The 12304-nt window shown below is 57.5% G+C and overlaps 3 protein-coding genes across 5 annotated transcripts; all 3 read left to right on the top strand.

Annotated features, from left to right (window-relative positions):
- Positions 1–907: 907 nt before the first annotated feature.
- Positions 908–2778, top strand: GPSM3 (G protein signaling modulator 3). The gene is made up of 4 exons (XM_045866647.3): positions 908–1043; positions 1255–1363; positions 1583–1782; positions 2009–2778. The coding sequence occupies exons 1-4, from the start codon at positions 1002–1004 to the stop codon at positions 2144–2146; spliced, it is 489 nt and encodes a 162-aa protein (XP_045722603.2). The 5' UTR covers positions 908–1001; the 3' UTR covers positions 2147–2778.
- Positions 910–9624, top strand: PBX2 (PBX homeobox 2). 3 transcript variants are annotated; one of them, XM_064597437.1, is made up of 9 exons: positions 910–1043; positions 4805–4878; positions 5116–5363; positions 5462–5652; positions 5803–5938; positions 6063–6216; positions 6604–6692; positions 6799–6885; positions 7006–8721. In XM_064597437.1, exons 2-9 carry the CDS (start codon positions 4830–4832, stop codon positions 7096–7098), a joined length of 1047 nt encoding a protein of 348 aa, XP_064453507.1. In that variant the 5' UTR covers positions 910–1043; positions 4805–4829; the 3' UTR covers positions 7099–8721. The 3 variants fall into 3 exon arrangements, with proteins under 3 accessions (XP_064453507.1, XP_054361785.1, XP_045722597.1); XM_054505810.2 differs by lacking the exons at positions 910–1043; positions 7006–8721 and adding exons at positions 3623–3867; positions 9479–9624; XM_045866641.3 differs by lacking the exon at positions 910–1043 and adding an exon at positions 3629–3867.
- Positions 9625–9848: 224 nt separating this feature from the next.
- Positions 9849–12296, top strand: AGER (advanced glycosylation end-product specific receptor). The gene is made up of 7 exons (XM_045866634.3): positions 9849–9990; positions 10089–10153; positions 10302–10389; positions 10485–10888; positions 11077–11215; positions 11503–11759; positions 11881–12296. The coding sequence occupies exons 2-7, from the start codon at positions 10133–10135 to the stop codon at positions 11953–11955; spliced, it is 984 nt and encodes a 327-aa protein (XP_045722590.2). The 5' UTR covers positions 9849–9990; positions 10089–10132; the 3' UTR covers positions 11956–12296.
- Positions 12297–12304: the final 8 nt, after the last annotated feature.

The raw sequence follows: 12304 nt of genomic DNA, 5'->3' as shown, positions 1-12304 counted from the left end.
GAAACTGAGGCACAGAGATTTTATTTGCCCAAGATTTCGAGGCATTAAGTGGTAGAACCAGATTTCTTCATCACATTTCATGCTCCAAACCACTCAGCTGTAAACACAATATGGCAGGTTGCCATTTAGGGGTCCTAAAATATCTCAATCCTGCTCCCACCCTGGTGCCAGGCAGCCTGACCAGCATTGAGACCAAGCCAGGGAGGTGGTTGTCTCCCTTTTCTATTTCTCTATCCTTCATTCATGACCAGAGGAAAGTTTCCCCTGACCCTCGTCTCACATTTGGTACATACCTTGTACCCTGAATAGACAGTAAGCACCTGGAGGGCAGGGATAACTATTCAATGCATATTTATTGAATACTTACCATGTGTTGGAGCCACTGCTAGGGGTATATGTATATGTTTGAGGGCCCAACATTCCTGGGTCTCAGTCCTCTGCCTCCCACTGGAACCATGCCCCTCCCAGTCCCCATAAGTCTGTGGGAAGCTGGGACATAGGGGAGGGTCAAAGCCTACATCGGGGTCCTCTTAGGAAAGGGACCTGGGGGCGGGAGGGGGGTTCTGAGGAGTAAAACCACTTCCTGTGTAGCTAGTTCCTGTGTTGACAGAAAGAGCTTAAGGGGAGGAGGGGAGTGGAGAGAACAGGAGCCTGGGGCTGGGGGTCTACTGAGACTCGAGAAGGCCAAGAGTCCTTCCCCATCATGAACGCCCTCCACTACTGCAGCTGGAAGAGCTTTTCACAGTCTCTGTGCTCCCCTGGGGCAAGAGAGGTCGAGCAAGCAGTTTGGGTGGGAAAAGAGAACTGGAGGAAGTTGACAGGGATGGGCGGGGCCCGTGGGGGGGCTGACCAGGAACCCAGCTTCCTGCTCAGTACCCAGGCATCCAGCCCCTGGCTCACCCCCACCCCTTCCAGCCCCCACTCCCCTCAGGAACCCAGGGTTCCAGCCCTCCTCCCAAATCCCTGCTACCCCTCCCCCATCAGTTTCTCCCCCCCAGGGGATGGAGGCCGAGAGACCCCAGGAAGAAGAGGAAGGTGACCAGGTGAGCTGCGCACTGGGTCGGGGAGGCGGACACTGGGAGAAAGGGAGGTGAGAAGACCTGGGGCAGCGACGTAGTAACAGGGGACTCAGGGGACTTAGAAGGGCTTGGGCAAACTGAGGCAGGAACAGAGACACACTGAGAGAGGAAATGGGCTGTTGGCCTAGCCCCCCGCCCACCACACCCCCGCCTAATTGGACCGGATGTCTCCCAGGATCAGGGCCCCCATCAGGATGAGTTTGACTGGCCCCCTGTGAACACCACCGCTCGGCCTTGGCGATCTGCTCCTCCGTCCCCTCCTCCTCCAGGAACCCGCCACACAGGTACCCTCATCCACCCAGGGAGCTCCCTGACCATGGTGCCCACGTCCTTCCTGATCCCATTACCAAGGCCCCCTCCATCGTGGGCCCTCTCCCCACCTCCTCCTGACTCCCCATTACACCCCCTCAGCTCTGACCCCAAGTGCCTAATCACCTTGCACCACCAACCCTCCTGTCTGCCAATTTCTCTGGGTCTCTGAGCCCTACCCCTCCTCTCCCCAGCCCTGGGGCCCCGCTCCGCCTCCCTGCTCTCCCTACAGACTGAGCTCCTTCTGGATTTGGTGGCTGAGGCCCAGTCCCGCCGCCTAGAGGAGCAGAGAGCCACCTTCCACATCCCCCAGAACCTCCCAAGCATAGCCCCAGCCCCACTCCGGCCTCTTGAGGACAGAGAACAGCTCTACAGCACTATCCTCAGTCACCAGGTGAGACACCTCCCCAGAAGGCAAGACTGAGGCTTCCTGGTCCCTTGGCCCTTGTTGTCTTTTGGGCCCTACCCCTCTTTCTCCCCAGCATCTGCCCCCTTGCCAGGCCTAGTCCCCCCGTGCCCATCACAGGTGTCCCCTATACCCCTTCACCAGCCTTGGCTCCTATCAAGGCCTGTTCCTCTTAAAACCTCACCAACACCCTTCCTTCCCTCCACTCCTTCAGTGCCAGCGGATGGAAGCCCAGCGGTCAGAGCCTCCCCTACCCCCAGGGGGACAGGAGCTCCTGGAGTTGCTGCTGAGAGTTCAGGGTGGGGGTCGAATGGAGGAGCAAAGGTCCCGGCCCCCCACACATACCTGCTGAGACTTCAGCCCGCCCCTACCAGCCACTCCGCACTCCTGGGGCTCAAAGCTGGGCAGCCCACTGCATGCCCTCAACTCCTGCTTGGCAGGGGCACCAGAGACTGGAGGCCCCAGGAGAAATCTCAATATTCATCACCCTCATCCACCTTTCCTGGGAATGGAGGGGGTGAAAGTCCTCAAACCCTGGGCATAGTCAAAGTAGGATGTCATTTAACTCCCTCCCCCAGTATGTAGGAGCTTGAAGCAGTGAAAGGATCCCAGCCACTGAGGGACACCCCACCCCCTCCTCTGATCCCAAGTAGTGGCAGTAAGTCCTGAGCTGTGGAGACACCCCCAGTAGTCTAGCCACTAGGCAGAATCTGAGGGCTCAGGCCTCCATCTCCCAAGAAAAGGCAAATCTCCCAAGGTTAGGGCCTGACAGACAGTTCCACCCTCCTTTTCAATAAGAAGAGAGGGCATTGCAAAGAGATAGATCATTCCCCCACCCCACCACCAGCACCCCCAGCCCCAGGACTAAGGGGCCTACAGGCTGTGAATGGACACTTAGCACTGCCCCCCCAACCTCCCCACTGCTGCTCTGAGTCTGATGTTTTGGTTGTATGAATAAATGTAATTCTCTTCCAAACTGAAGAAGACTGGTGTTTGGGGCTGCGGGGGGGGGGGGGGGGGGGAGGCGCGAGGGAAGGCGGGAGGAAGGTGAGGCCAGAGGCCGCCTCTCTCCCTAGTCTGGCGAGAGGCCAGCTCCCCTCCCTGGCTGGTTAATTACTGGCTCATTAAGCAACGGCTGGAGACCTCCCTAATTATACCCCCCCAGCCCCCCTCTCCTGGTTTTAATTAAGTAGAACAGGGAGGGGAGTCATTAGGACAAGAAATATGAACTGCGCTGTCTGTGAACCCAGGCATTCTAGCGGCCAGAGCCCACAACACCTAGATCCCTAATTCGGAACCCAGGTGGCGGCCCCCTCGCCCAGCAGGCCCCGCTTCCCAGGCCGACGACGTGCAGCCCCGGGGCCTTCGCGTATTTTCCCCGAAGGTCTAGTCTCCTCCCCTCGTCTCCTCTTCCCTCTCCCCTCCTCCACTCGGTCCCAGTTCCTCTGTTTCTGTGTGTCTCTCTCCGCCCCCAGCTCCTCCCTGTTCCTCCTCTCTTCTCCCCTCCTCTTCCTCCCCGGCTCCCCTCCCCCAGCCTCCCTCCCTCGCTCCCCCCTTCTCCCTCCTCCCTCCTCTCTCTCTCTCTCTCACACACACCCCCGCTTGGGCCTCCTCTCTCTCTCCGGCTCCATTTTCTCCGCCGCCGGGGGCCGGGGTCTCCTGTGGGGGGCCCAGCCGGTACCCCAGGTCTCCCTTCAGGGCCAGGGTGAACCTCCGGGGGAGTCGGGAGGGGGAAACGGGTGGGGGTTGGGGCGGAGGGACCAGCGGGCCCCACCGAGTTTGGGGGGGGGGAAGTAACCAGGCGGGGGGAGGGGCGGAGCAGGGAGGGGGCCTCAGGGCCCCCCCCCAAACTATGGACGAGCGGCTGCTGGGGCCGCCCCCTCCAGGCGGGGGCCGGGGGGGCCTGGGATTGGTGGGTGGGGAGCCTGGGGGCCCTGGCGAGCCTCCCGGCGGCGGAGACCCCGGTGGGGGTAGCGGGGGGGTCCCGGGAGGCCGAGGGAAGCAAGACATCGGGGACATTCTGCAGCAGATAATGACCATCACCGACCAGAGCCTGGACGAGGCCCAGGCCAAGTGAGTGCCCCCACCCCGGGACCCTACACAGACCCAGCTGAAGCCCCATTCACAAGCTCTGAATCTTCTGGGAGTCCCCACCCCCACCCCCCACTCCAGGACCCTCTCCAGGATCCTACAGCTCTCTTCTCTCCTTACTCCTGGGAGCCTCAAGATAAGCCATCCCTCTCAAACCTCCCTTCACCACCAGACCCTGAAACCTTCAAAGAGGGGAGCCCAGGGTGGTCTCACTGCCCCCCCACCTTTCACTGACACACCCCCCCACATACTCCCCTGGAACATCCTTCCACCTCCAGAGCCAGGTTCTGGCTCTCAGACTAAGAAACTGTTATGCTGTCTTCTTAACTCTCCACCCAGCCCACCCTCATCCTTTCCAGCCCTCAGCCCTCCCCAAAGCTCCTACCACTCCTCTCCACCATGGCCCAGCCTCCAAGGGTCCTCACCCAGCCCTTGGCCCCTGCTCAGCCAGAAACTAGGAGTATCAGAGCCTCCTGCCTTGCTCAGTCCCAGGACCCTCCATACACCTCTGTACTGAACTCCCCCGCCCCCTCTCTGGCACCTCAAACTCTGACCCTTCTCACAATCTCCATCTCTTTTCCTCTGAAATCTACCTAGTCACCCTCGTGTCGGCAGTCACCCCCAAATTCCCCTTCTATCCCCCTCTAGGCCCAGTTCCCACAGCCCCGTGCGTGCCCCCGGTGCCTTTATCTTGCTGCCTGCGCCTTCCCTCCATCTTCCTAAAGCCAAGCAGCTTCCCCACATCTCCACATCCCAGGAGCTGATCTCTCCCCAAGAACCCCCCCAACTCTGTCCTGTCCCCACCCCCACTTTCTACCTCCCTTCTTGTTCCCAGGCTTCCCCTCACCCTCATGGTCCCCCCCCACCCTGCCCTGCCTCTGTTCCTGTAGCTCAACTGTTCTTTCCCCTTCCTCCCTAGGAAACACGCCCTCAACTGCCACCGCATGAAGCCTGCTCTCTTTAGTGTCCTGTGTGAAATCAAGGAGAAAACCGGTATGTGAGTCCCCCCCCTGATTCCTCACCTCTGGGGACTGAACCCTGTTCTTTCTAGGACTCAGGCCAAGAGTTTGACATCTTGGGGCCCTGAGGACATTAGGGGTTAGGGAAGTTGCTAAGGGGAATTGGGGAGGGAACCGAAGCCTGGAAACTTGGGTCTCCAGGAGACAGCAGGAGGGCTGAGCGCTGGCTGTGGGTTCCCTGAGTCCCTAAGTTCACTTGCCTGCACGCTAGGCCTCAGCATTCGAAGCTCCCAAGAGGAGGAGCCGGTGGACCCACAGCTGATGCGCCTGGACAACATGCTTCTGGCGGAGGGTGTGGCTGGGCCTGAGAAGGGGGGGGGCTCAGCGGCAGCAGCTGCAGCCGCGGCAGCCTCCGGGGGCGGCGTGTCCCCTGACAACTCCATCGAACACTCCGACTATCGCAGCAAACTTGCCCAGATCCGCCACATCTACCACTCGGAGCTGGAGAAGTATGAGCAGGTGAGGAGACCAGGCTGGAGTGGGTGAGAGGAGAGGCTCTTGTGGGGCATCCCCAGGCCAGAGGGCCCCCCCTCACAGCCCACCGGCCCCCGCTGCAGGCATGTAACGAGTTCACGACCCACGTCATGAACCTGCTGAGGGAGCAGAGCCGCACTCGGCCTGTGGCACCCAAGGAGATGGAGCGCATGGTGAGCATCATCCATCGAAAGTTCAGCGCCATCCAGATGCAGCTCAAGCAGAGCACCTGTGAGGCTGTCATGATCCTGCGTTCCCGTTTCTTGGATGCGAGGTGGGGCTCCTTCCCGCTCTTCTCCAAGCCTCTGGGCCACCACGTTACTCAATATGGTACTCCGTGGCAGGGGCACCCTCTAGAGTGGTGCAAGATGGAGGCCCTGCCAGGGTAGCCGGCCTCCTCACCACCAATCTCCCTCCTCTGCAGACGAAAACGCCGCAACTTCAGCAAACAGGCTACTGAGGTCCTCAACGAGTATTTCTACTCCCACCTGAGTAATCCATATCCTAGCGAGGAGGCTAAGGAGGAGCTTGCCAAGAAGTGTGGAATCACGGTCTCTCAGGTATTGGGGAGGCTTGGGGTGGGGGAGCAGTTTTCAGGTTAAAAGCTCTCTGATTCTACTGACCAAGGGGCTTACAGGGAGAAAGGTCTGCACCCGACCCTCCTTTCTGCTCCACACCCCACAGGTCTCCAACTGGTTTGGCAACAAGCGGATTCGCTATAAGAAAAATATTGGAAAGTTCCAAGAGGAGGCAAACATCTATGCCGTCAAGACCGCCGTGTCAGTCACCCAGGGGGGCCACAGCCGCACCAGCTCCCCGACACCCCCTTCCTCTGCAGGTGGACCCCCGCTGCCGTCCTGGCTGGCTATCTTGCACACTTCCTGCCTTTGTCCGCACTTCCTATCTAGGCAGGATCACAGCAGAGAGTGGGCCTTTTGGGGTGAGAGGGACCTAGCTGAGATGGGGTGGAGATGTCAGGGGACAAAGGGCACCCCAGCGAAGTTACTTCTGCCTGTCTTCCAGCAAGTGGCCAGGAAGGGAGGGGGAGGCCCAGACACGGCCTGCTCCTCTGAGTGTTGCAATGTCTTAGGGATAAGTTGCTTACAGTGGCATATCCCCGAACTAGTTCAGAGGGCTTTTTGGAAACAGAACTGTGGTGAGTTTCCTGTTTGCCATCACAGGCTCTGTTAGACTCTTCCCTAATTCCCCTCTCTGCTCCCCCAAGGCTCTGGCGGCTCTTTCAATCTCTCAGGATCCGGAGACATGTTTCTGGGGATGCCCGGGCTCAACGGAGATTCCTACTCTGCTTCCCAGGTCAGGTGGCCCACCTCCCCTCAAGCAGGGCTTTCCCAAACTTGGTTTCCCTCTCTTCAGAGTACTAGACTCCTCACTGTGCCATGCCCTTCTTTGCTGCCTGCAGGTGGAATCACTCCGACACTCAATGGGGCCAGGGGGCTACGGGGATAACCTTGGAGGAGGCCAGATGTACAGCCCTCGGGAAATGAGGGTGAGTGGACACCCGACACTCCCTTTGTCCACCTCTCACCTGGACAGGACGGCCTTTCCCCTGGCAGCGCTCTCTCCCACACCGGACTGCCCTGCCCCAACCGACTCTCTCTTTTTCCAGGCAAATGGTGGCTGGCAGGAGGCCGTCACCCCATCCTCAGTGACCTCTCCCACAGAGGGACCAGGGAGCGTTCACTCTGACACTTCCAACTGATCTTGCCCCTCAGGGCCACAGGGGTGGGGGCCCACAAGGCAACTTTTGAAGAGGACGCAGGCATCCAGAGGACAAACCCCAGACACAGGAGAAGCACAAGACAGAGAAGGGCCAATGGGGTCATCCCTTCCCCAACCAGACTCTCCAGTGCTGGGGGTGCTGACTACGTGGCAGGGAGAATGGGGGCCCCTGAGGGGAGAGTGGGATCTCCCCTTTTCCTTTTTTCAGTCTTTTTTTCCTCTCCCTCTCACACACAAACCACACACCGAGAACCCTGTTGTTCAGATCGCTTTCCCTTTGTTCTACCTGCCATACTGTATTCCGTTTCTGTCTCTTTCTCTGGGCTCCCCCACTGCCCCTCCCCACCCCATTTATCTACTCTGGAATCTGTGGAGAAGCCAGCCCTGCCTGACCAGAGATGCCAAAACTGGGGACACAGCTTCTGGACAGAGGACATGGGCCATGAACCCTGTGCCTCCCCACCCCCTGCCCCTCCAGATGGCTTTATTACCTCATACGCAGCTCATCTTAAACCAATAGAATCGCTCGGTGGACGAGAGTGTCTGACTCAGATATCTACCTCGGAGGGAGTTTCTGCTACTTTAGGGAATTGTTGACTGGGCTTTGGGGTTGATTGTTTTTTGGTTTTTTTTTTTTTTAAGGAAAGAAACGAAACCCTGGGATCCATTTGTACTTTATAAATTTTTTGTTGCTATTATCAGTTCTTAATTTTTAGTTTGGGAAAGTAGATGTTTTTATAAATATATTGTGGTTTTTTTTAATTTCTTGCTTTCTCATGTTAGGGGTGATAGCCAAAGGGGTCATAAGAGAAAGGGGAACAAACTTGTAAAGAGGCCCACCTGGCTCCAGTCCTGTCCATCAGAAAGTGTGTTTAGCAGGGCACCAAGCCTGCCCCCCTCCCCCCGAAATCACTTACGTGTTCTTTGCTTGTAAGATCACTTAAGTGTTCTTTGCTTATGCAGGCAGCTCTCTGCTGCGTTTGGTGTGGAGGTAGTCAGGGGCTTGCTCTGCTGACCTATCCCCCTCACCCTACACACACACAAACACACACAACCCTTGGGCAGGGCTGGACTCAGTTATTTTGAGGAAGTGCCACCTTCCTGTGAGTGACACGTCTTTAAACCTTTTTAAACTACTATTTGCAGATTGGAGGGGGAAGAATGGGAAAGGGGTTATTGCCAAATATGTTAAATATGGGTTGGGTTGCTTGTATATGTATCTCCCTCAATTTCCCCAAAAATGAGGCATTTTTTTTTTCTCGGTCCAAAATCAAGAGGGTGGGGAGACAGAGGAGGGAGGTTGCAAAAAGCCAGGTATGGGGGAAAGTAAAATCACCAATGTCCGATCCTTGGCCAGAACCCCACCATCTGAGCCCCTCAAACATCCTCAGGATTTTATAAGACTGTCATAGTGGGTAACCTCTCCTGTCAAAGGTCCAGACAGGACTGGAGGGGAGCAGATTGGGAGCAGATTAGATGTGTGATGGGTGGTGGGTGGGAGGCACGGGCCGGGGGCAGTTCTCTCCTCACTTGTAAACTTGGTAGTTTCACAGAAAAGGAAAAAAAAAAAAAATCAGTTTTAAATAAAGAAATTTCTTTTTTCCCTGGGTTTAGTGGAGCATTATTTTCAAAAACATGAGAAACCCCAGAATAAAATCTTTCTCTCATAAAGCCCCAAACAGGTGTTTCCCCCAACTCCTCCCAGCCTTGCCCTCACCACCCAGGCCCCAGGGTTCATCCAAAACCCTCCCCAAGGACACCAGCCAGGCCTGAACCCTGTTGCCCAACCTGACCTAAGTAATATGGGGCTCCAGTCGTCCACCAGGCAAGCCCTCAGTGGACTGACGGAATGAGTTGGGGGTCCTGAGTAATGACAGATCCTAGGAGGTCCACTCCCCGCCCCCATGGATGTGGCTGTGCCCAGAGACTGGCAGTGCCTAAGGGTGGGGTGATAATTGTTTCTCCTCGTACCTGAAGGACTCTTGTCCAAGAAGCATGAATTCCTAGCATTCCCTGTGGCGGGACAGGATGGGAAGATGGGGGTAGGGGAGAGGGTGCAAGCCCCACCTAGGGCTAGGGTGGTGGCCACAGCAGTGACGGGCAGACAGAGCCAGGAGCCTGGGAAGGAAGCAGGATGGCAGCGGCGGGAGCCTGGGTGCTGGTCCTCAGTCTGTGGGGTGAGCCACTCCCCCTCCAACACGCCAATCCTCCCCACAGAAAGCAATTCATCCCCCTCCCCAAACCTGCCCAGAACTTTCCTGGAACCCAGGCACTGCTTTTCAAGCTCCCTCCCCCATCTTGTCCTAGTTATCTTAGCCCCCCTTTCCCTCCTACCCCTCCACCATTGTACTGTCTCCCAGGAGCAGCAGTAGGCAACCGAAACATCACAGCCCGGATTGGGAAGCCACTGGTGCTGAACTGTAGGGGGGCCCCCAAGAAACCACCCCAACAGCTGGAATGGAAACTGGTAAGCAGGGCTCCTGCCACAGCCTCCCCACTCCCAGAGACCAGGGATGATTCGCTTCCCCATCTCCCCGTCTCATGAGTCCTTTCCCAAAGGACTTGCACTGTTCAGGCCCCTCTCCTCTGTCCCCAGAACACAGGTCGGACAGAAGCTTGGAAGGTCCTGTCTCCCCAGGGAGGCTCCTGGGATAGCGTAGCTCGAGTGCTCCCCAATGGCTCCCTCCTCCTGCCGGCAGTAGGGATCCAGGATGAGGGGACTTTCCGGTGCCGGGCAACAAGCAGGAATGGAAAGGAGACGAGGTCTGCCTACCAAGTCCGAGTCTACCGTAAGAGTTCCAGGGCCTTCTCCATGGCCCACCTCTCATCTAAGGAAAAGCCTTCAACCCCAGCCCTTGACTCCTTGGCCCTGGTGTGTGAGAACCTGTGACTTCAGCTGCCCCAGATCCCACACCCATGCGTGAGAGTCTTCAAAGCCGCAGCCTCTGACTGAAATTTTCCCTCCTTCAGAGATTCCGGGGAAGCCAGAAATTGTCGATCCTGCCTCTGAACTCATGGCTGGTGTCCCCAATAAGGTAGTGGAAGAAAAGGGGGGTAGTAGAAAGCAGTCCTGAGAAGAGGAAGGGGGTGTAAGGGAGGGGTGTGTGTGTGTGTGTGTGTGTGTGTGTGTGTGTGTGTGTGGTCTCTTACTTTCAAAGATGATGAAGGTCACTCTTTCCCCAGGTGGGGACATGTGTGTCCGAGGGAGGCTATCCTGCAGGGACTCTTAATTGGCACTCAGATGGGAAACCCCTCATACCTGATGGCAAAGGTAAGTCCAAAGTCCCCCCTCCCAGCTGCTTTCTTTCTGATCCCTTTCCCACACCCACCCCGGGATATCTTGCCTTGTCCTCCCCGCCACCATAGGAGTGTCTGTGCAGGAAGAGACCAGGAGACACCCTGAGACAGGGCTTTTCACACTCCAGTCGGAGTTGATGGTGACCCCAGCCTGGGGAGGAGCTCTCCATCCCACCTTCTCCTGTAGCTTCAGCCCTGGACTTCCCCGGCGTCGAGCCCTACACACGGCCCCCATCCAGCTCAGAGTCTGGGGTGAGTGGAGGCCCTCAGAGAGGGAAGAGTTAAGCCCATGGCCACTGAGACCACACACAGGTATAACTCTCAACTTCATGCCCTCTGCCCCAGAGCCTGTGCCTCCGGAGGTCCAAGTGATGGTACAGCCAGAAGGTGGGAAAGTAGTTCCCGGTGGTACCGTGACCCTGACCTGTGAAACCCCTACCCAGTCCTCCCTTCAAATCCACTGGATCAAGGATGTGAGTGACTTGGAGAGGGGGCTGGGAAGTAGACAGACACATCACTGGCAACTAGGACAGGAGGCCCATGGAGAGGCAGGCAAGGAGCTGGGAAAGCCGACCGAATATCTGAGGATGTGAAGACAAAGACAGGAGTATGGGATGTGTGGAGATGTTGTACTAGTCTCCTGTCCCCCTGCTCCCCCCAGGGCATGCCCCTGCACCTTCCCCCCAGCCCTGTGCTGCTCCTGCATGAGGTGCAGCATGAGGACCAGGGAACCTACAGCTGCGTCGCCACCCATCCCAGTCATGGGCCCCAGGAAAGCCCTGCTGTCCGTGTCGTCATCGGTGAGGAGACCTCTCTCCAAATCCCAGGGATCCTGGGGCTGGGTTAAGGGACAATGTAGACTTCAGTTCGCTAGCCCATCCTGGCCCTGTCCCCAAGAACCACCACACCCCTCCCCAGTGCACCCCATCCAGGCCTCCTCTGTCCCACCCAAACCCTCCCAAGAGAGCGGCCCAGCCTGTCCCCTCTCTCCTCTGAACTGAAGAAAGGGAAAGACTCCATCAGGGCTCCCACTAAATAGACTTCTCTCAAACTGAGACCTTCCCTTCTAACTTGCTCTTTCTTTCAGAAGCAGAGGAGGGGCCGATCGCAGGTGAGGGGTTGGAAGCAGATGGCCCCAACGTGACTGGGGGATGGATGGTCAACAAGAAAGGAATGGTGAGTGGTGGGGGCCCTCGCTTCTCCCCATCTCTCTACAGGCTCTGTGGAAGGGCAGGAACTGGGAACTGTAGCCCTCGTCCTGGGGATCCTGGGAGGCCTGGGGATAGCCGTCCTGCTCATTGGGGCCATCATGTGGCGAAGACAGCGACGTCGAAGAGAGAAGAGGTGAGTGGAGAAAGCCAAACACCTCAGGCTTGGGACCTCCAGGCAGCAAGGAGGGGTGTGGGGGAGGAAAGATGGAGTGCTAGAAACCATGTGCAGAATTCTCCCCAATCCCCCTCCCCAGGAAGGCCTCAGAAAACCAGGAGGAGGAGGAGGAGCGCGCAGAGCTGAATCAGCCAGAGGAGCCAGAAGCAGCTGAGAGCAATGCAGCAGGGCCTTGAGGGGCGCACAGCTAGACCCCATCTATCAGCCCCCTTTTCTCTTCCCCCGGCTCCGTTCTGGCCCCAGATCAGTTCTCCCCTGTATAACCTGTATCCCACCTCACCAAACTTGCTTCCACAACCAGAGCCTCCCATAGCGATAAGTAAACACCTCACCCATTTGCTCTCGTGCACGTGTGTGTGTGTGTGTGTGTGTGTGAGAGAGAGAGACACCCTCACCCCCTGAATTCTTGAGAGCCTTGAAGAAGAGAGGCTCACCCTCACACCTCCCCACACCACACAGATATTTACTCAAGTTGGGGAGAAGATGCTCCTGTCCTGGAAGGA

This window comes from Mirounga angustirostris, unplaced genomic scaffold (assembly GCF_029215605.1).
Source record: "Mirounga angustirostris isolate CCGP_5_RB_7025 unplaced genomic scaffold, mMirAng1.0.hap1 SCAF_8, whole genome shotgun sequence".
Classification (NCBI taxonomy): Eukaryota; Metazoa; Chordata; class Mammalia; order Carnivora; family Phocidae; genus Mirounga; species Mirounga angustirostris.
This window is presented reverse-complemented; position numbering and strand designations above follow the sequence as displayed.

Bases quoted from the DNA above. Each gene is read 5' to 3' on its own strand.
- GPSM3 (XM_045866647.3), top strand. From the start codon at position 1,002: ATGGAGGCCGAGAGACCCCAGGAAGAAGAGGAAGGTGACCAG. The intron at 1,044-1,254 runs GTGAGCTGCGCA...GATGTCTCCCAG, and splicing joins AAGAAGAGGAAGGTGACCAG to GATCAGGGCCCCCATCAGGA. The intron at 1,783-2,008 runs GTGAGACACCTC...CCACTCCTTCAG, and splicing joins GCACTATCCTCAGTCACCAG to TGCCAGCGGATGGAAGCCCA.
- PBX2 (XM_045866641.3), top strand. From the start codon at position 3,647: ATGGACGAGCGGCTGCTGGGGCCGCCCCCTCCAGGCGGGGGCCGGGGG. The intron at 5,364-5,461 runs GTGAGGAGACCA...CCCCCGCTGCAG, and splicing joins AGCTGGAGAAGTATGAGCAG to GCATGTAACGAGTTCACGAC. The intron at 5,939-6,062 runs GTATTGGGGAGG...CACACCCCACAG, and splicing joins GTGGAATCACGGTCTCTCAG to GTCTCCAACTGGTTTGGCAA.
- AGER (XM_045866634.3), top strand. From the start codon at position 10,133: ATGGCTGGTGTCCCCAATAAG. The intron at 10,889-11,076 runs GTGAGTGACTTG...TGCTCCCCCCAG, and splicing joins AAATCCACTGGATCAAGGAT to GGCATGCCCCTGCACCTTCC. The intron at 11,216-11,502 runs GTGAGGAGACCT...TCTTTCTTTCAG, and splicing joins TGCTGTCCGTGTCGTCATCG to AAGCAGAGGAGGGGCCGATC.